Here is a 22,382-nt window from a genome sequence, read left to right on the forward strand (position 1 = left end):
AACATAAAGGTTTTTTGTTGTGCCCTTCTTATTCCATCTCCTTGCTTGTGTTCTCTTCCAGTCATTGCTGAGCATTCCAGGATCTCCCTACCTCTCCCGACATAATAGCAAAAGCAGCATTTTCAGCTTCAAGAGAGGCTTCCGTGACCCAGGTTCAGAAAATGAATTTGCCGATGATGAACACAGCACTGTGGAGGAGAGCGAAGGCAGGAGGGATTCCCTCTTCATCCCTATTCGGGGCCATGAGAGGAAAAGCAGCTACAGTGGTTACAGTGGTTACAGCCAGGGAAGCAGATCATCCCGTATCTTTCCCAGCATCCGTCGGAATGTGAAGCGGAACAGCACCGTGGACTGCAATGGCGTGGTCTCCCTGATTGGTGGCCCAACCTCCAACATACCCAGCGGACGGCTTCTGCCTGAGGTGAAAATAGATAAGGCAGCTACTGATGACAGCGTAAGGAAGTCAATGAGTAGATAGTCTAGGCATGGCGGTCTGTCCTTCTCTCTGCTTTCCTGTATGCCGCCAAATGGATCCCTGATGGAATGAAAGTTGGTTGGTCTAGCCACAAATGTTACAATCTGAACCCTTCTCCCAAACTCCTCTGCTTTTAATCTTCTTCACTTTCTCTTGTTTCTTGGATTAACCTACTCACACACTACCCCCTTCTGGCTTCAAAGGAAAAAAAATGGCTTGGAATGATAATAATTAAGGGAGAAGAAAGAATTGCTTATTAAATCAATTCCAGAAGATGTTCAAATTATTTTGAGAATCACCTGTTTTATAAATCTTTCTTGGCAGATTATTATTTTACCTATTTTTTAGAAGTTCCAGTACATGTTTTAGCAAGGAGATAAATCTGGAAGTTCTAGAATACACAAGTAAAAAATTAAACTCTGTAAAGAAATTAGATATTAAAGATTTTTCAAGACTGTGAGAAAGGATGCTTGTTCTCAGTGAGATCATACACTTGTCTCTGAACTCTACACCATCAGAGTTCAGGTAGGGGCTCAGTAGATTGAAAAAATGCCTCTACATAGAAAACTGGATCTCTGGAAGAAGGCTTCTAGCCTATTCTACTCCTACTGTTTTATTTTGTTGGCGAAGAGGTCCTCCCTCAAAAAGAGGAATATTCATTTATGTCAGCCCTTACCTGCAATCTGAAGTGACACAGTCCAGACACGTTTACTACATTAGTGAGAATGACACCAGGTACTAAAACAAAGGTGGGCTAAACAACCCTCCATTTTATTCTCACACAACCCTAAATATACTTGCACCACTGAGATATAACTATATTGTTCTTGAGCTAAGATATATAGGAATATCATCTTTGAATTTGGCTAAAGTGCACAAGAAAAGCCTATTTTCTCTGTCTGTAATTTCCAAGCTTTTTTTAAAACACCTACCTGTCTTAATTCTCGCAAGCTAATTGAAACTCCCTTGCCCTGTCCTTTTCCCTCTTTAAGAATGTTTTAAATTCCTTCCTAGCTATTTTTCAGCTTCAACTATTACCACTTTCTCTAGTTAGCATGTCAATATACTTTCAGAATTCAGTTCTCTAACAGCATGGAAATATCACAGACTTTAGCATGATGCATGCATGAAAGACAACTGAAGGTATGTTTCTGTATTGTGTGACTTTGCAACAGCAGCTATACTTGCTAAACAGTTCAAATATCCAGCAAATCTCTATCACACTGGAGGGAACACATAAACTATGCAGCTATTCTGAGAGCAGTACCTATATGTTGAAGCCCAAAGCAGCCAACATATAGTATAGTGGTTAAAGACCCAGGTTCAAATTTCTGCTCTGTCCTGGAAGCTTGCTGGGTGACCTTGGGCCCACCATTCTCTTGCAGTTAATTGACCTCACAGTGTTGTGTGAGAATAAAATGGAGGAGATGAAAATAATGTAAGCTGCTTTGGATCCACATTGCAAAGCCAGGCAGGGTATAAGTGAAGTAAATAATATACTTTCCCTGACGCTGTAGTAATCATCCATTTCTAATTCCACATATTCCTGCTTCCCTTGGCAAAGAAAGAGATAAATTCTGTCTTTCATGGAAGGGGACACATTCTCTGTTACTTACAACCACCCCCCAAAAATTAAACATTTATCTACTAAACTATTTATGCCACACTTTTCTCACAGCTGCTGACATTTTCAAATATTTAAAAATACAATAAAACCCCAATATAAACCCTCCTAAAAATGCCTGAAGTCTACAATTCATTAAAAGCCTTAATGAATAGAAAAGTCATAGCAATATCTCTGATTCGCAACATGGCCAAATATGTCAATATTTATTAAGAATTCTGCAGGGCCTGCAAAATGGAGCTTTTCCACCAGGCTTTCAGATGAGGCAGCAGACATCCAAATCCATCTTTACCTCCCCAGCTGGTAATGCTGACCTTTGATCAGCCCAATCTGAGCATCACTGTAAGACAACCTACTCTGATTGTTGTTTGTCATGTTAATAGTAATGTGACTTTGTTTAACTGAATTTTACTGTTACTGTGTGACTTGTAACCCACCCTGAGCCTAGTCATGGGGAGGGTGGGATAAAATTCGAAGAAAATAAATAAATACTTGGATCTCAGGTTCAAAAAACGAACTAACAAAATGCATATATCCATTAAAGAGCTCACCCCTTCCAACCCCCCACCCCAGAAATACCATAGGACTCCACAGAAAATGAGAAACTGTATGCAGACATCTTGTGCTCGCACAATTGAACTCCAAAGGGAGTTCTGGCCATCCCATTTAAAGGAACCGCACACTGTTTAAATGCCTTCCCTACATTAGAAATAATGAAGGATAGGGGCACCTTCTTTTGGGGCTCACAGAATTAGACCCCCTGGTCCAATCGTTTTGAAACTTGGAGAGCATTTTAAGGAGAGACATCAGATGCTATGCTGAAAATTTGGTGGCTCTACCTCAAAAAACAGCCCCTCCAGAGCCCCAGATACTCCCAGATCAATTCTCCATTATATCCTATGGGAATTGATCTCCATAGGGAATAATGAAATGCCCAGCAGACATTTCCCTCCCCACCCTCCGTTTCTGATGACTCTGAAGCAGGGGAGGGCCTGCTCCCACCTGGGGATTGGAATCTCTACCCACGAGTTGCTGAACTTCCAACTTCTTCAAAGTAACACAGAGCAACCAGATTGCACAACCAATGGAGGGTCTGGGCTGCTTTCACAGCCACTGGGAGCAGCCATGTTGTTTTGCTTACTCCCCTCACCCCCATTCAGCCTTAAAGACACTGACGCACCATCCCAAGAGGAAGCCTCTCCAAGTGGCGTCTGAAGCCTCCAGAGGTGGAAAGGCACATTGTGGCTGTGGGGGCGGGGCTTCCCCCCACCAACCAGCTGACTGTGAGTGGGAAGAAGCCTGGAAAAGTGGGAGAATCCCCACTGGGACCTGGGGATTGGCAAGCCTAAATATACTATTTTGATCAAAATCCTTCTGTACTTTGGTTAGTAGGGTTAAGTCAGGAATAACACTGTCTGCCATATTATAAAGACTAAACAGAGGCCAGCAAAAGAAAACCAAAAAAAAAAACCCTGCCTTTGTTTTGCAGCTAAAAGCCTATCACATTTCACTCCATAGACAGTAAAGAGGTTATGCTTAAAGGATGTTATGGATTTTTCAGGGAACCACTGAAGTGGAAATTAAAAAGAAACCTACTGGGTCCCTCTTAGTATCAATGGACCAGCTGAATGCATCATATGGAAGGAAGGACCGAACCAACAGTATAATGACAGTTATAACAAATACTCTTGTAGAAGGTATGTGTGAACTTTAGTTTTTGTGGGTTACTGTTGTTAGTAGCACAAATATTGAATTGAATATTGACTACTGAAGCCAGTATTGAATACGGAAGCCAGTATTCTCTTTTTTTTATTATGCATTTTGTTAAAAAAAACAAAGTTTCTAAATCATGAGGTTGTCTAGAGAACTTTGAAAACAAAAGCACAGCTGCAGCAGTGCCCTTTGAGATAGCCTGAGAATGTGGTTTGTGGATCTCTAAATATTACCATGTAAATACCGTGCATTAAAAAATCTATTATTTTGCACTGAGAGATGAAAATTCTGCAATTTGAATAATTTCTGCAAACTAAACACATATGAAATAGGGAAATCAAAAGATGTCATTATAGCCCATTCTACATCCAATTCATTCATGTGTGACCTCAGAATTAGTGTGGTATAGTGGATAGAAAATGGATTAGGACTGGTGGATTCAGATTTCAGTGTTTCTTTGAATGGCCTTGATCCAAATTGTGGATTTAGATCTCAGTGTTTCTTTGAATGGGGATAAAATGAAAGAGTGCACACCTCTGAGCTACTTGGAGGAACAGCATGCTAAAAGTGTAAAAGGTAGATTTAACATTTACTCATTATAATTTCAACAAGGTAAGGTATACAGTTTCTTTATATTCCATCAAAATATTGGCTTTTTAGATTAATCAAGCATGCATCCATTTTTCTCCCATGCCCATGATTACTTTTCTGATAGATGTTTTAATTCTGTTTATTTGTAAAATGTGACCAGTTCTAAAACAAGAATAGCCTACACACCTTAAATTCTGGCCAACAAATTAAGTATGACTTCAATATGGCATTAAATTTGCAGTCTTTTCTGGCTTTTAACAGATACATCAATGATGCCTCCTTTTTATCCTGTTGCAGAGCTCGAAGAATCTCAGCGAAAATGTCCTCCTTGCTGGTACAAATTTGCCAACACTTTCCTCATCTGGGAATGCCACCCATACTGGGTGAAGTTAAAAGAGATTGTTAATTTGATTGTCATGGATCCTTTTGTGGATTTAGCCATTACCATCTGTATTGTTTTGAATACTCTGTTCATGGCAATGGAACACCATCCCATGACCCCACAATTTGAACATGTCTTGTCTGTAGGAAACCTGGTAAGTAGTGTTTATGTGAAAGATTCCTAGTGAGGATGGAAAAGAGAACATTTCTCCAAACTGCAATGTTCAAAGGCACTAAGCCTCTGAATCCCAGAGCCAGGAGACAACATCAGGGGAAGGTCTCAGCCTCTATGCTGTGTTGTTGGCCCTCCAGAGGAACTGGTTGGCCACTGTGTGAGATAGGATGCTAGACTAGATGGGCCATTGGTCTGATCTAACACGGCTCTTATGTTCTTAACTGATTAATGATACACTGGATAATTTTCAACTGCTTTCTTCACTCTAATGAAAAGGTAATTTATGTTCTTCCCCAACTACTTATGAATACTAGGGAAAGATGGCTGATGCAGTCTGTAGATGGATTTTTGTGAGGCCTTAGGTGGTGCTACTGTCAGTCTTGAAGCACTGAGAAAGGAATGTGTTTGATAATTCAGTGAAATGTTAAAACTATGTAACAACAGGCCAATCACTATTAGAATACTGTCTATTTGTCTAAAGTGCTGATGCAATGTGGCATACACATTTCCCCCCTTTTCCTCTTTTAATGGTGAATAATCTGTACTCCCATATTAAAGGGGAGCTTTGTACATTCAGTTCCCTTTTTTCTCACCAGGTTTTCACTGGAATATTCACAGCAGAAATGTTCCTGAAGCTCATTGCAATGGACCCTTACTATTATTTTCAAGAAGGATGGAACATTTTTGATGGATTTATTGTGTCTCTGAGCTTACTGGAACTGATGCTAGCAGATGTAGAAGGGCTTTCTGTGCTGCGATCTTTCAGATTGGTATTTCTTATTTTCTTATTCTAAAGTTTCCTTTCTTGCAGCTAGTATAAAATCTCTTATGTAAGTTTACTGGGAATATATCTACCTGTCAATAGAACTTATCATCAATTTCCAGGGTTGGCAGCAGGGAGGGAGAATAACTACATGCTGATTGAAGAGTGAATTGTTGACATATCAGTCCTATCATCCTCATAATTCAATTTTCCTAGCTTAAGTGTTAACTGAAAGCGTAAGATCTGCTGGATTCTGGTCAGATGTTTCAAGTGAATATTTGAGTGCTTATCATTTGTTGAATGTTATCAGTACTAGAATGGGGGAATGATTCTTTTGGAAACATAAGCAAGGCGGTAATTAGGGGTTGCATATACTTTCTCATAATTGGTTGGACCTCATGGAACATTTCTCACGCACAACAGTCATTGTGTAGGTGGAAGGAGAATTTTTGTTAGATTTTGTTTGCATTTTTAGATTTGTAGGTCACTTTGAGTCCTGCTGTGGAGGAGCAAAGTGGGATGAACATTTTAAAATGAATAAATACATTTGTATGGCTACTCATCTGGAATTCTGCTGATATAGTTCCCCTGTTTAGTTCTTGGCTTGTGGGTCATCTGTTAATATATCTGAAAAACGGTCTCATTTGAAGTGTCACTGGGTTTCTCCTTCTGTTTTTATTTTTTAATCACATATACATTCTCTCTCTCTCTCCCCACCCCCACCCCCAATCATCTTCTAGTTGAGGGTCTTCAAGCTGGCAAAATCCTGGCCAACTCTGAACATGTTGATCAAAATCATTGGTAATTCAGTGGGTGCCTTGGGTAACCTGACCTTGGTGCTGGCTATCATCGTTTTCATCTTTGCTGTGGTTGGGATGCAGCTTTTTGGCAAGAGCTACAAGGAGTGTGTCTGCAAGATCAACCCTGACTGCGAGCTCCCACGATGGCACATGAACGACTTCTTCCACTCTTTTCTTATTGTCTTCCGTGTACTGTGTGGGGAATGGATTGAAACCATGTGGGACTGTATGGAAGTGGCAGGACAGGCAATGTGCCTTATTGTTTTCATGATGGTGATGGTCATTGGAAATTTGGTGGTTAGTATACTTGCTTGTTGTTGTTTTTTTGAATGACTCTCTTGAACTGCAGTGAATAAGAACTAATATTCTTTGCTTGCTTTGAAACCCAATCCTAAGTATTCCTTCACCAGTAAATTAGCAGCTGGAATGTGATATAATGACTGCAGTACCAATGCAATGTCATGTCTGAGACTGTAAGAACAAAACTGCTGGTTCCATCTAGTCCAACATCCATTTCCCCAGGGCTGGACCTAGACTGTTTGGCACCAAAGGCAAGGCTAACTACTTACACACACACACCCTGCACTGATAACCAATGCTATCCTATGGGCATCCTAGGTGATTGCCTAAGTCGCCTAGTGGGAGGTCTGGCCCTGCATTTCCTGGAAGCTTAGATGCCTCCAGGAAGCCCACAAGCAGAGCAGAAAGGTAACAGATCTCCCTTGCTGAATCCCCTGCAACTTTGATCGCTAGTGAGCTAGTGTGGTGTAGAGGTTACTGTCAGACTAGGCTCTGTGAGAATCAGGTTCAAATCCTCACTCTGCCATGGAAGATTGCTGAGTGACTTTGAGCCAGTTACACACACTCAGTATAACTTAGGCTGTGATCAGACAGGCTACTTGATGTGATTTTGTTGCCTCTCCCTTATGAATTAAAAATTATCGTTTAGACAGTGGCACCTGCCTCCCAATTTGACATCATGGGTGGCCTGTACTCACAGCTGACTTTCCTGACACCAGACCTTTACAGATTGAACTGTTCTCACCATGCAATTCCTGATGTCTGAACTTTCTGTTGTGAAATCAAGCCATTTGGGAAGCTAGAGAGCACATTTGCAACAGCACCTTTAAAAAATTCATTTAGTAGTGTACGCTTAAGCAGATCTTCACTCCATGTGTTTCTCTTTTTAAAACCTCCCAAAGAAAGATGTCTATGAGTTTCAGCTGCTGAGAAGATGAGGGGTTTTTTTTCGGAGAGGGAAGGAGGTAGTCTGAAAATAATGACTCCAGCTTCACTCCAAGCTTTTGGAGAGCCAGTTTGGTGTAGTGGTTAAGTGTGCGGATTCTTATCTGGGAGAACCGGGTTTGATTTCCCACTCCTCCACTTGCACCTGCTAGCATGGCCTTGGGTCAGCCATAGCTCTGGCAGAGGTTGTCCTTGAAAGGCAGCTGCTGTGAGAGCCCTCTCCAGCCCCGCCCACCTCACAGGGTGTCTGTTGTGGGGGAGGAAGGTAAAGGAGATTGTGAGCTGCTCTGAAACTCTTCGGAGTGGAGCACACAGGACACCAGATGAGGCTTCTCTATTCTCTCTCCCCAGCTTTGAAACTTCTAAAACATTTAATTAAAAAAAAACAGTTTAAAAAGCAGCTGCCTTGCAGCTGCACTAAATATCTCAGCAGCCTCTTCCTGCAATCCGCCTGCAATCCCATTGGCCACCAGCTGCCAGGAGTTTGAAGTGATACTTCCCATGAGCACTTATGCACATGCTCAAAGGACAAATAATAAATAAAAGTTCCCACTCTGTGACTGCTGTATGATTGGTCCTCCACGGGTTAAAGATGGGATGTCTGATCAAATTTCTCCATTACAAAAAGTGACAAATTAGAGGTGGGGCCAGATGACAGCATTACCTCACAGGGCTTTTTTAAGGCTATAATAGAGGAGGAGGATGTAATCTGCTTTGGGTGCTTACGTTGGGAAGAAAGGCAGGATATAAATGAAGTAAAATAAAAAATAGATCTTTCTGTAAAAGACTAAAACCCAGGTTCTTTTAAAAACCTGTCTATCTTTTCAAGGGTGCCCCTTTGCTTTCTCAACACACAAGGTTTCTTTGAGTAAGGTAATGCCAGTTCTCTGAGCAAAATTAGGCATTGTTAAGCATTGCATTGTTAAGCCTTTCCTCCTCTTTCAGGTGCTGAACCTCTTCTTGGCCTTGCTGCTGAGCTCCTTCAGTGCAGACAATCTAGCCGCAACTGATGATGATGGTGAGATGAACAATTTGCAGATCTCTGTCATCCGAATCAAGAAGGGCATTGCCTGGGCGAAGATCAAACTGCATGATTTTGTGCAGACCCACTTTAAGCAGAGGGAGGCAGATGAAGTCAAGCCCTTGGACGAGTTGTATGACAAGAAGATGAACTGCATTGCCAACCACACAGGGGCTGACATCAACCGGGAGATCGATTACCAGAAAAATGGCAATGGAACCACCAGTGGCATTGGCAGCAGTGTGGAAAAGTACATTATTGATGAAGACCACATGTCTTTCATCAACAACCCCAACCTCACTGTACGAGTCCCCATAGCTGTGGGTGAGTCTGACTTTGAGAACCTCAATACGGAAGATTTCAGCAGTGACACGGACCCTGATGGCAGCAAAGAGGTACTCATCCCTGTGTCACATTTATTCATAAACCACATTCCCATGTCATGACTTTAGGTAGACATGCATTACAAGAGAAGCACAGATGGCCAGAGCAGCTAAGCCTTGCAGATAGCAGATCTTAATACAGAAATTATGTTGGCAAGATTCAAGCTTAGATGACACAGAAGAAAGCCCCTTTGAAAATTGGTTTTAATTAATAAAACCATGGATGTGAGAAGGTTCAACTGCTCTCCTGCTTCAGGCTTGGGCAGCTGATATTTCTCTTTTAAAAACACTGGGAAAATCCATTCATAGGTCTTTTGGTATCATCTAGTTTGGTCCTGGGCTGACCAGATTTACAGGTGCTTCTGTGAAATAATCACATAGGCTTGGATCCCTCCTAAAATTATTACAGACAGAAAGATTCCTGCCTGTTAAAGAGAGCCTTGCCCCTACCCCATCCTGCTGCAGCCCAAAATGCTACTCCTGGGGGATGGGAGGTCTCTTGTAGCAGTAGGGAATCAGCAAAATGTAGATGGGATCCATTCTAGCACTGAAAAGTAAAGATATCCCTTACCACAACTCCTAGCATTCTTTAAAAGCATCATTCAGCTTGTCTTGCTTATTTATGAAAACTGTTATTAACTCACACGAAGTGTTGCTATGCTTGTGCTTGCAATAAAATCAGAAGTTAATATTGTGGTGGGAAATGTTATAGTTCTTATTGACAGACTTCCTAAGTAACACATGAATGGCACCATGCTGATACTTGTTCACAAACATTTCTTCACATTTAAAGGAAGAAATAGAATATCATTTCATTTTCTTGATATCCCCCCACAACATTATTCAGATTAAACAATTTAGAGAAATGTTATTGTAGTTGTTATTGAGAAGTTGCCATTCTTTGTTTCACTTGGCTTATTATATCTCTGTTTGTGACTGGTGGTCCTTATTGTTCAAGAAATTAGATGATACCAGCTCATCAGAGGGCAGCACCATTGATATAAAGCCAGAAGCAGAAGAAGTTCCTGTAGAAGCCCCAGAAGAATATCTGGATCCTGATGCATGCTTCACAGAAGGTGATCTTGACTGCACTGTGAGGAAGGGAGCTTTTAAAATCTGAAGTCAGCTTAGGGGAGTAGTCTTCAGTCTTTCTAGACCTGGCTGGGACCCACCTTTAACCCCCAAACTGCAGCATGGTACCCACTAAACAGCAAAAACATGACAGGAAGTTATGTAGCAGAGTCATGTGACAGGAAAAGGAAAAGTTAGAATTATGACCTCACCAGGAGAAAGAGAGAGAAGACAAGGCAGAGCTTCTCAACCTGCTTATGTTCAAAATGACTCTTTATCCCCTATGAGTAACCTTGCCTCACTGTCCTGGGGCTCCTTTCAACATATAATGCAAAGAGAGAGAGAAGTGTTCTGCCTTTGTTTTCTGTGCAAGGAGGTTTCTCCAAGGAGCAGCAGAATGTGGTGGACCTATAGGGGTTTACAGCCCAGCAGAGTAAGACTCTACAGGCCATCTTAGTGTCCTAAGTCTGTAACTTACCTGTGTTACAGTAACTTAGTTTGACCTTAAGGTGCCACTAGATTCCTTTGTCTAGCTCCAGTAAAGAACTGCCCAATTAAAAAAAAGTTTTGTACAGCCATAGTGTTTATTTGTGATGTTTTGGAATTAAAAGCTTTAGAACAAAGGGGGGCTTTGTCTTTATAGCAAAACTAATAAAACTTTAAATCTCAAAAAAGGTTATGTTAACTTATGTTTGCAGGCTGTGTGCAACGGTTTAAGTGCTGTGATGTCAACATTGAAGAAGGAAAGGGAAAGTCTTGGTGGAATTTACGGAAGACTTGCTTTTTAATTGTGGAGCACAACTGGTTTGAGACATTCATTATCTTCATGATCTTGCTAAGCAGCGGAGCTCTGGTGAGCTGAGTTACAGTTTCCTGGGGACTCGTCTGAGAAGACATGGGGGTTGGGGTTTCATTACTGGTAGCCTCCAATTCACAACTGAGGCCAAGAATCCCTTGGAAAGTTCACAGTGTCTCTCAGATATGTGATACAGGAAATGGAAGTAGAGTCAAGCAAGTCAGTTCTAGTAATGATTTTTGAGTATTGACCAGCAGCACATAATGTGGTGGGTCACTAGGAGGACTTGATCTACCACCACTGAAGGACAAAGGGGATGTAGTGCCTTTACTAGAAGGTTTCATGAGGAAAGCTGTAGCATCAGACGTGGACAGCTGTTGAGAAGACGGTAGTACCTGGTGTGGGCAAACAGAACTTGATGGTTCTGTTCTTCAGAAGTAGTTGTGCACTTGCAGCATCTTGATGTCTCTTTCATTGCTTCCTGACATCCTCCATAAAGGCACCACATCCCCTTTTCTCTCAATTGGCACACAAGGGCAGCATCTGGAGTTCCTTTCAGTGATCTATCATGAGATGCAGCTGGTATTTACCAGAATCCCTCCAGCAAAGGAAAAAAAATTCTCTGAAACTTTGCAAAACCCACAAGCTTAGTGCCAGGACCAGGCAATGTGAGAACTCCTGTTTATTTGAATTTACTGCCTAGTCTAGAGTGCAGTCATGATCATTACTGTGTTGCTCCTTAGGCCTTTGAGGATATTTACATAGAACAGAGAAAGACCATACGGACTTGCTTGGAGTATGCAGACAAAGTCTTCACCTACATCTTCATCCTTGAAATGTTGTTGAAATGGTGTGCCTATGGATTTGTGAAGTTCTTCACTAATGCCTGGTGCTGGCTGGATTTCCTCATTGTAGCAGTATGTATCTTTTTTCTTGTTTCCTTCTGTGCCCCCCCTTTTTTTTTTTTGCTTTTACCAGTCAGTACATTGCCTTCATGGAAAAAGTCCTAGCAAGATGATATGTGGTCCTAATTTGTTGCTCTAAATTAGGTATAGATTAATCCTGGAGTTATCAAAGAAATATTATGTGCTCTCTATATTAGTAAATGATACTGCAAAAATTAGGGGGTTTGAGAGTTTCTGTCCTTGGGCTTTTAGGACTGCTTTCCCTCTAAGGTCTGAGAACACTGACTGAACGTGGGGGGATGTAAACAAAAGAAAACATTCCATCATATGCAACTTTGTCTTCTGTTAGCTCCTGCTAGACATGTTCACTATTCTTGTATAATCTGCGAGAAGGTTCAGAGAGTCACAGTTGAATATTGTAATGAACAAACTATGTCAATGTCATCAGCACCCAAGTCTTATTCAGAAAAGCAAAATATAGAAAACAAAATTTAACAAATATAAAAAGCAAAATTCAACAAATTTGAGTGCAAATAAAAATTAGCCCGGTAAAAATGGCAGAGGATTGCTGGGTCTCTTGTTACACTCCCTGGCTTGAGAGCTGGAGACCGGTCTCAATCAAAATGCAGACTATTTCAGTATGGCTGAAATACCACCGTTGCCCTAAGACGGTGGTTTATACCACCGTTGCCCTAAGACCTGATTCTCAAAGTGTGAGACAGAACATCCTAGATGCTGGGTGTAAAGTTGAGTTCATATTCAAATATTCTTTTCCTTTATTGGGTTTGCTCTCCTTCCTTTTTCACAACAATCACTGTTAAGATGTTCAACAGTATGCCTCCACCCACATGTTAACTATGCTGAGGAGAGATGGGAGACACTAAAGGGACTTCTCACATGAAATATTTGCTTCCTGCTGCTGCCTACTATGAGATATTCCCTGTCTTTTCCATTGTCTTACTTCCCACATGTGATGGAACCTAAGGCATGAATGTACATTTTGGCTGACTGAAGGATACCACTTTAAACAACTTCTCTATTGCAAGTAATTTTTAACTGGCCAGTTATTATATTTGCAAATACTCAAGGCATAATGAGTCAGGTAGTGAGTATTTGCAAATATTAGAGCCTGGGGGAGGCAGAATTTGTGGAAGGAAGGGAGGAGCTCAGCAGGGATGTGATGCCATAAAGCTTGCCCTTGGAAGCTACCATTTCCTCTAGGAAAACTGATCTCTGTAGTCTGGAGATCAGTTGTGTAAGCCCAGGAGAACTCTAGGCACCACCTGGAGGTTTGTTACCCTTCTCTGAATGTACTGGGTTGGATCAGTGATTCATGAGCAGAAGGCTGACAGGTAGAGGAGCAGGGAGCAATTTCACCCCTCCCCTTTCCATACTAAGGATGTTTGCCTGGGAGTTGGCATTCCCAGGCTCAGAAATGGCTCCATGGGAGTTGGCATTCCCTGGCTCAGAAATGGCTCCATGGGAGTTGGCATTCCCAGGCTCAGAAATGGCTGCTGGAGGAGCGGAAAATGGAGAAGTTCTTCAACCCTTGTGCAAGCACATCACTGGTTGCAACCCACTGCCCGTTGCAGGGTATAGTTCTTTTATACCACACTGGGGTTTTTTTGGCTGGAAAGAGGCCTTTTCTTTCAGTTAATTTACAGAAGTCACATACCTGAGCAGTCTCCTGAGAAAGAAAAGACTCCTGCCTTGTACATGAGTAGGCTGGTTTTGCTGCTTTCACCATCTCCAGAGCAGCCAGCTAATTTCCTGTTAGATATAGCTCACAACAAGGGAGATTTTGATGAAATCCTCTTGGTAGCTATAATCTTTGCACCAGTTCAACTGGACCCAATCCTCATTGTCTTTTTCTTGCACTGAGGGAAGCTAAAACTGATTTTTAAAAATAAATGGTGAGGCTCTCTTTGACAATAGTAAATGGTACTGCAGGACCAGGAAGACAGGAATGACTTGCAAAATATTTGCTTTTCTTTGTGAGGTGGTATTGTGGATAGCAAATGGGTTTTCTGGATAATACTGGTGTGGGAGGGAAAGAAATGAGATGATCTAGTAAACCTACACAAGTAGCTGCTTAAATGTTTTGAAATATTTAATTAAAATGAAATTAAGTAAAACTGGGTCTTATCAGAAAATACCTTCTTTAAGCATTCTATTCCAATAGTGCAGGAGGGTTTTTTTGAAGCTTTAATGTTATTACTAGAAGTTGGGTTATTGCCTGGGGGAACAATGCTCATAAATGTGGGGGATTTTCAGGTTTGTGGACAGCTTTGCCATGTAGTCTTTTCCTGATTATCAGAAATGTCAGATATATTTGTATGTCTTTTTTCTGAGTAATTGTGCGTTGTGTTAGTACTGTTCTGTTTGGTTTGGATTGTTTTAGACAAATATGGTTGTTCAGAACCCAATTCTAATATCTATGACTATACACTTCTCTGAAATTATCTTTTGAAAATGAATATCATACCCCAATGCAAATGGCTTGTGAGTTTCATGCCAAACTTCCAGGTTTTAAAGGGAAGCCAGGTATTTAGGGCCATTTGTCCTCTCCCGCCCTTGGTGGTTTTTTCCCAAAAGTAATACATGTTAAATGTCTGGTTTTGTGTTGAGAAAGTCTCATATTTCTGACACAGCTACTCTTAACAATTATTTGTATCAATTAAGCTTCCAAGTTTTTTTTAAATTTTCCTTTTTGAGTCCTGCACAATGCAAACCATAGGTACACTGAAAGATCATACAGATTTCAGCACTTGAAGATGTAGAATGACAATTTCTGCTGCTGCTGTTAAATATTGATCCATGAAAATCAGGATATTGCTTTGCTGTCAAGATTGCCTTGACATGTCCTAAAGTCTTTTTGAGTGATGAATGGTGATTTCAAATTCCCCATCTCTAATGGCAACTCTGTTATAGCATTCTTATATAAAAACTGTTGCATTTACCTGTAATTGATGTTCTCCAAGTAGTCCTCTGTACAGTAACAAAATTGGGACTGTCCATGTTCAGCCCAAGGTCATGGAACCTTCTGTAGAGCTGAGGAGCTCAGGCGCTCAGTCCCAGGACTGCCAAGAGGGAAGACAAAAATACCAAGACCAAAGTTACTCTGAGAATCCACAGAGCTGAGCAAGGCACCATTGAAATCCATAGGTTAAGCATGCATGTGGTGGCATATGTGCATTTGCACACCAGCCCAACTTGACTGAGTGTCTTTTACACAACCTAATATTGACTCACTTATGTGTATTAATATTAGAGAGGTGGGAAACAAGCTATCCTCATTTGTAGAACTGCCCTGTAGTTCTTTGAAGCAGGTGTGCTATGAATAGGTCAATGGACAACCTAACTAGCTTCCAAAGAGTAGGGAGTTCTGGCTTCTCTGTTTTTAATCTTGAGAGGGAATTAATGGATGAACTAAAAATGGGGGGGGGGATTAGACACCAGAACACCTCCCCCCCTCTCCAGAACTGCTGGCCTGATTTGGTCATGCCTCATTGCCTCCCTCAGTGGCTGCTTTTAACTAAAAATAGAAATATTGATAAATCTATTAATAGTTTTTAAAGATAATGTCTGTTGGGAGAATTCAGATTCAGACCAAGGTAAAGAAGGTGAGGTGCTAACACTTTTCCCCCTTGTGCCACTTCCCTGGTTAAGACTAATACACACTCCTCATTGCTATTCACTCTGCTAGGGAAAAAGAGGCATTCTCTCTTTGCCTGTCTTTTTGTCTCTCCCGGTGGTCTACTAACAATTGGGGGGGGGGGGCTGTTTCAAAACAGGAAATGGCGAGGGGAGGCTGGAGAAAGATTTTTGTTTAAAAATATGTATCCACCTCACTCATGTGCCCTGGAATTTGTCTCTCCCATATTGCACAACTGCTAGGTATCTTCGACATTTACTTGAGAGAACTGTTCAAAGATTTACCAGCATCTTTCTGTGAGGGTGAAAAGAGAGAGAAGAGAGGAAGGAAAGACAATCTGGGAAGTTTGTTGGTGGTCCTAATGGCAGGGAGAAGAGGGAGGGAAGGAAAATGAGGCACAGATACACACAGAAAATGAGGTGGAGTAGAACAGGCCACTGCTTTATTGATTACAGCAGGAGCATATGGCACAGCATAAGGCACAGATCTGTGCATCAGCCAACCTGTTTGCCAACCAATAGACCCCTTCTCTCAGCCCACCTGCTGGGGTAAATCTGAAATGGCAAGTCTGGTGGTCCCAGATGGGCGCAAGCCTCTGCATGGTTCCTTTGCAACCTGAGAGTGGAGCTGGGTAACAGCCCCATTCTGCTGCAGGGCTCCACTCCCAAGACACCCGAAGGGAGTCCCCATCTGGGGGAAGGCAGACACACAGGCACAGCTTTCCCCCCCCCCCTCCCAGAATGAATCTGGTCCAGTGCCTGCCTAGCCTCTGCCCAGGTGGCTCTGAGGTGCAACACGAAACCCCTGACCACAGCTGTGACTGGGGAACAGAGCCTGCCTTTTCTGGCCTGGTCTTTGCCCTGTGGCTACAAAGCAACCCCAAGTAAGTCCACGCTCACCACTTCTTGAGGGTTGAATGTAGGGTTGCCAATCCCCAGTTGAAGGCAGGGGATCCCCTGGTTTGGTGACCCTCCACCCACTTCAGGGTTATCAGAAAGGGGAGGGTGGAATGTCTGCTGGGCGCTCCATTATACTCTGTGGAGACTGATTCCCATAGGAAAATTGATATTTGGGGCTCTGGGGAGCTATTTTTTGAGGCAGAGGTACCAAATTTTCAGCATAGCATCTGGTGCCTCTCCTCAAAACACCCCCCAAGTTTCAAAAAGACTGGGCCATGGGTCCAATTCCATGACCCCCCAAAAAAGGTGCCCCTATCCCTCATTATTTCCAAATAGAGGGAAGGCATTTAAAAGGTGTGAGGTCTCTTTAAATGTGATTGCCAGAACTCCCTTTGGAGTTCAATCGTGCTTGTCACACCCTTGCTCCTAGCTCCACCCCCAAAGTCTCCTGGCTCCACCCCCAAAGTCCCCAGATATTTCTTGAGTTGGACCTGACAACCCTAGATGAATGAGAGAAGGAAAAGAGGAGGGAGAAAGGAATAAATGAGAGGAAAGGTTGGAGTTCTTAGGTGCTAGGAGCTGGAAAATAGGTGACAATGTTTATGGGGTGAATGAAAAAAAAAGCAAAAAGGACTGGTGTATTTATATATACATTGGATGAAAAAAAGAAAAAAGAAGGTATTCTTATTGGAGATGAAAGTGTAAAGTATGACAGGATGGGATTCTTGTGGTCTGTGTGATGTAGGATACTTGTGCAAAAACATGGAATTGTATGGCACAACATCAGTAGTACCCACCTCATTACCTGAATGGTGTGAGATACTGCAAAGGGGGGCAGAAGGTCTTTGTCTGAGTACCTGTGGTAACCCCAGCAGTCCCTCTCCTAACTTAATAGAGTTGCCATGAGTACCCTAAGTCAAGGTGTCTCTTAGACACCATTTTGCTCAGTTCTCTGAATGTAAGAAGCTCTTCAGGTTCCACAATCTGCCCTGAGTACGTACAGTCTCACAAACTGCACAGAGGATACAAAGAACATTGATATATATTTTTTAAATCTCACAAAAGATTAACATGACTTTTTCTCCTTTTAAATGGTTTCTCATTATAAAAGACTGAATTTTAAGTAGGAATGGGCAGAATCTAGAGGAGTTCAGACCTCCCACATGTATCCACTCAGGAATGGCTAAAATGCATATTTTCAATAAACATTGGCATGATATAACCAAAGTGAAATCCATTTACTTTTAGGAGTAGAGATTTAAACATATGTATAACTGTCTCATTCGAATTGTTGGGGTTTAAATGTGTTTAACTTCGGCTAGATCATGTCATTTCTGGGGCAAAAGACACCATCTATGAATCTATTGTATTATAATACAAATTGCTCTAGGGAACAATGTTGTATTTTTTATGTTTATATTTTAATACAACATTGCTCTAGGGTTCTGCTTTAGGGTTGCCAGACTACCCATTGGAGGCGGGGGTCTCATGGCACCAGGCCTTGCTCCCCAGCCACCAATTAGCTAGCTGGCAGGGAGACTTCTGAGCAGAATGAGAAAGGCCCAGGGAAAAACTCTGTGGTAGAAGCTGGTTTTACCATAGAGTTTTTGCCCAAATACCAGAGTTTCACAGTGACATCACAGCATAATATCACTTCTTGTATGATGCTGGCAACAAGGCCTGGGCCTTTCTCTTTCTCCTGGTAAGTCCCCCCCATCCCCCACCAGTTGCCAGGAGGGACCTGGCAACTCTATTCTGTCTTCTCTGTTATTCTTTTTTTTAAGCAACGTTTTTAAATGTATTGTTTTATTAAGATATGACATTTTTTAAATTTTTACTTTGGTAGTGGAAAGCAATGCTGAACTGCAATGACAAAAGTCTGTCTTAACATTGAAGATGTTCTGGTATCATGGGAAATGTTCAAATTGCTGAACAGATCTTTACAAAGGAAGCTATTTTTTCTGCATCACAGATGCATTTTGAATCACCAGTCCCTAATTTAATTTTTTTGGTATGTTTTAAATGAATCTTTCAGACTTTTTTTGAAATTAAACAAAATATCTTTCCCATATTTACCCACTAAATTTCAAATGAAAAGTGGGAAAATATTTTAAAATTACGGGAATGAACAAATATATCTTGTCAGCAGAAAATGTATTCTGGATTGAACCCACTGTCTCTCAGCATTACCATAATAGCAATAATAATGTTATCATAATAATAATATAAAGTTTCCACTAGAATAACTGACTGCCTAGCTTCATTGCAATCCAATAAATGGCTAAATAATTCCCCCACACACATTTGTGCTACTCACTGTGAACTTTTTAGAGGCCTAGATGTTTACCTTTTTCACTCATGTCTCTGTGATGTCACTGCAATGGGAATGAGCAAGGCAGACTCTACCCAAATAAGAGAAGCAAGGTGGTTTGTGCAGTGTGTGTATTTATCTGTATTCTTTCTCATAGGTACCTTTAAAAATTTGTCTGGCTTAATTTAATGGGAGCTGCTGAGATCCTGCAGACTGTTAAGAGGGCGAGGGTAAGGTTCTTGTCATCCGTTTGGGCTCCTAACCTTCCAACAGACCCCGTTTCCGTCTGTGTGTCTCTGCCTCTATCTCACTTATTTTTTTCCCTTTTTGTTTTATTCTTATGCCTTTCTCAACTGCATTTCCTTCCAGGTCGTTTCAGTGAAGTGAAGTAGGCAGCTGGTGGTCATGTCTTCGGTCTCACTCTAAATGGGGGCGTGGGTTGTTGGGGCCTGCAGTTCAGTTTGGGGGGAAAACGATCAGTGCTAGGGGATTTATTCTAACAGTCTGGAACCTCTTTTTTTCTTTTCTTTTTTGTTTCTTTCTTTTCTGTTTTCTGTGTAGGTCTCTTTAGTCAGCCTTATAGCTAATGCCCTGGGCTACTCGGAACTAGGTGCCATTAAATCCCTTAGGACACTCAGAGCTTTGAGGCCTTTAAGAGCGTTATCACGATTTGAGGGGATGAGGGTAAGATGCCATTAGCAAGCTGATCCTTCTGCATGCCTGTGGATTACGGGGTTTTTTTTTAAAGCATGCTAGAACTGATCAAACTGGTAGAAAGATATAAGTACAAACAGAATCATGATGCAGCTGCTGACTTGATCACCTCCCTCTGTTTATGGCTCACCTTCACCCTGCTGCACATTTCTCCCTTTTTTTAAAAAAATTACAAACACACACTGAGGGGGGGAAAAAGAAGGGAGACATATTAAGCTGCCTCATTATTGGCCCAAACCACATGTCATTCATAGATTCTCTGTTGGCACTTGGCTGTTCTTCTTTGGCCTGGCTTCTAATACCTCTAGCATCTGAGGGGGCATTTCTGGCTGTAAGTATTGAATAGGGAGAATCACCAGGTGCAAAGAAGCAGAATTTGAACCACCTCCATTCCCCTCTTCCTTAAAAGTAGTAACAAAAAAAGGATCAAAAGGGATCTAAATATTTTTTTAAACAAATCTTTATCTTATGTGGCATAATTCAGCATGGCAGGAAAGGGCTGGGCTGTGGGAGGAACTTAGCCACCCCCAAAGAAAACAGTTCTGGTTTAATTCCTCTCATTTGCACCTAGTTGTTCTCAGTCCAGTCCTGTAGTGACTGGGCAGCCTTGTCTGACAGTTCAGCTTTCCTCCTTATTCTCCGTTCCCCTTTTACCATGCTTTATGGGCCCCCTGTCCTGTCACTGTAATGTTAGCAACAAATTACAGAGCACAAAATCTGAACTTTACTGAAATGGTTAGTAGACACTTTTGCCATGTAATTTTTAAGAGGAAATTGCCAATTAAAAGAATGAACTGTTATAATCTCATGCTAAACCATCTCAGGGAAGTCTATCCTGGTCTGTATTTGTAAAGGAAACAATGCAGTTATTTATTTTAAATATAGGAATTAAAACCAGAATAAAACTGGGAGAAAATGAAATATTCCAAGAAAATATGCCTGATTTCTGATCTAAACAATGCAGTAGTAGGAAAACAATGGCACAGAAATGTATCCCTGCTATTTTATATGCAGGGGAAATTGTCAGATTGATTATAAGTGACTTATTTTTATTGGTGTCTTCTGAGTACTATCTGCTTGTTCAAAATAATTCAAAAATAATTTGGATTGTACTATATTTCTACTAAACACAACTTTTTATTTTGGGAATCATGGTGATGGTAAAGTAGATTTAGGAGTACGTTACTAGTGTACATAGTATCCAGTTCCTTTATGAAGAACCGTAAAGAAATTCAGTTTCACAGGTTTTCTCATAACCCCTGTATAATTCACAGAATTTCTGAAAAGGTAGAATCGGATTGTTTAACTGCTCCATGATGCAAGTATGGCAGATTTTGAAAGATATTGCCCAAGTAAGGAATTATGCTGGAATTTTCTGTGTCATTGAGCAAAGTCCCTTTGTCTGATGGTTCTGATCCTGTACCATCAAAATAATGGTGTGACCCAAGAGTACCTTGCCTGCTTTCAGAATTATTACTGTCTCATTATTGTTCCACAACTTTCTCATTTTACATATTTCTTTTAGCATGTTCATTTTCAAGGCATCATTCTTAATTCTTAATTGGTAGGCTGCTCTCAAGTCTCTCAGTTCCAAAACAATATTACTTTGCTCTTTGACTTCTCATGCCTTGATGAAGTCACCAGCCTTTTTTTTGAACAGCTGTTTTTGCTCTGAGATAACATGTCCTGCAAAAGGATTCTTTTTTGCTGTGAAGTAAAATCTCAGCCTCAGTGTCCTGTTTACTGTTGGTCTTTATGCTATTGCATGATAACAGTCTGATCTGCTGTTCTGCACTATTTCTCTCAACTGATTCAGGAAGGCATTTCTGTTTTCTTCCATGGGATAATATCTCTTCACAATATCTGATTTTACAAAGACTTCTTCTAGATTTTAGAAGCTAAGCAGGGTGACCCCTGGTTGGATGGAGGACTACCAAGTAAGTCCAGGGTTGCTATACAGAAGCAGGCAATAGCAAACCAGCTCTGTTCATCTTTTATCTTGAAAACCCTACAGGGTTGCCATAAGTCAGCTGTGACTTGACTTGCACTTGCTACCACCTTGAGATACATTTCTACTACATTCAAGAAATCTATGGATTGTTACCCACAAAACATTTCTTTTCGCTCAGGAGCTCATAAACAAATGGAAACACAAAAAAGTTATTGCAAGTAGTCCTTGAACTAAGTCAGCTGGACTATATCCTTCACTTCATGCACAATACAGTGTAAAGTATATTTCAGCAGCACGCACACCTCTCAATAATGACCTTCAATCGAATCTTATCACACTCCCAAATCAAACTGTAAAGACTGCATCTGGCAGCCCTTGATTTTGTTGAACACAGGAACACTGATCAGAAACAAAGTGAAAGCTTGATCTCACAATAGCTCTTATGCAATATCTTGCATAAATGGAACATTAAGTAAAACTTCTTTTCCACTGTGGAATGGCAGGATCTAGCCCCCACGTTTTTTCATTTACTTTTAGGGCACAGTTTAGATATAGTGCACTTAATTCACATGTAGGATATCCCAGGTTCAAGTTTCTGGCCTCTCCAATTAAATAATAGCAGAGGTGGAAAAGATCTCTTTCTGAGACCATGAAGAACTACTATCAGCTGGAATACACAGTACTGGGTTTAATAGATTTAAATCTGAGTTAATGGGCAACTTTATATTCTTATATGCTATCACTTTATTAGTTCAGTCAACAGGAGTGCATCTGGATGAATCACTGCCAGAGATTAATTGGAAAGTATCTTCAGGGTATTCCAATCAATTATTCCTTTATTTGCTTAAATATTTCTGTGTTTTTCATAAGCATTGACAACTGCCAATGGGAGGCTGGCAGGTGGGTACC

The 22,382-nt window shown here is 41.2% G+C and overlaps 1 protein-coding gene and 1 pseudogene across 4 annotated transcripts in view; both read left to right on the forward strand.

Annotated features, from left to right (window-relative positions):
* SCN8A (sodium voltage-gated channel alpha subunit 8) overlaps positions 1–22,382 on the forward strand; it is a 104,648-nt gene that overhangs the window by 50,430 nt on the left and 31,836 nt on the right. For 2 of the 4 annotated variants that reach the window (XM_060252391.1, XM_060252390.1), the window contains exons 11-20: positions 62–421; positions 3,661–3,796; positions 4,701–4,939; positions 5,556–5,729; positions 6,463–6,819; positions 8,713–9,183; positions 10,130–10,247; positions 10,941–11,095; positions 11,782–11,955; positions 19,370–19,492. In XM_060252391.1, coding sequence (XP_060108374.1) covers positions 62–421; positions 3,661–3,796; positions 4,701–4,939; positions 5,556–5,729; positions 6,463–6,819; positions 8,713–9,183; positions 10,130–10,247; positions 10,941–11,095; positions 11,782–11,955; positions 19,370–19,492 — 2,307 coding nt within the window. The remainder of the gene's footprint in view (positions 1–61; positions 422–3,660; positions 3,797–4,700; positions 4,940–5,555; positions 5,730–6,462; positions 6,820–8,712; positions 9,184–10,129; positions 10,248–10,940; positions 11,096–11,781; positions 11,956–19,369; positions 19,493–22,382) is intronic. The other 2 variants (XM_060252393.1, XM_060252392.1) reach the window with 1 other exon arrangement.
* LOC132581233 (N6-adenosine-methyltransferase TMT1A-like) overlaps positions 1–22,382 on the forward strand; it is a 153,725-nt pseudogene that overhangs the window by 48,115 nt on the left and 83,228 nt on the right.

Source organism: Heteronotia binoei, chromosome 13 (genome assembly GCF_032191835.1).
Source record: "Heteronotia binoei isolate CCM8104 ecotype False Entrance Well chromosome 13, APGP_CSIRO_Hbin_v1, whole genome shotgun sequence".
Lineage (NCBI taxonomy): Eukaryota > Metazoa > Chordata > Lepidosauria > Squamata > Gekkonidae > Heteronotia > Heteronotia binoei.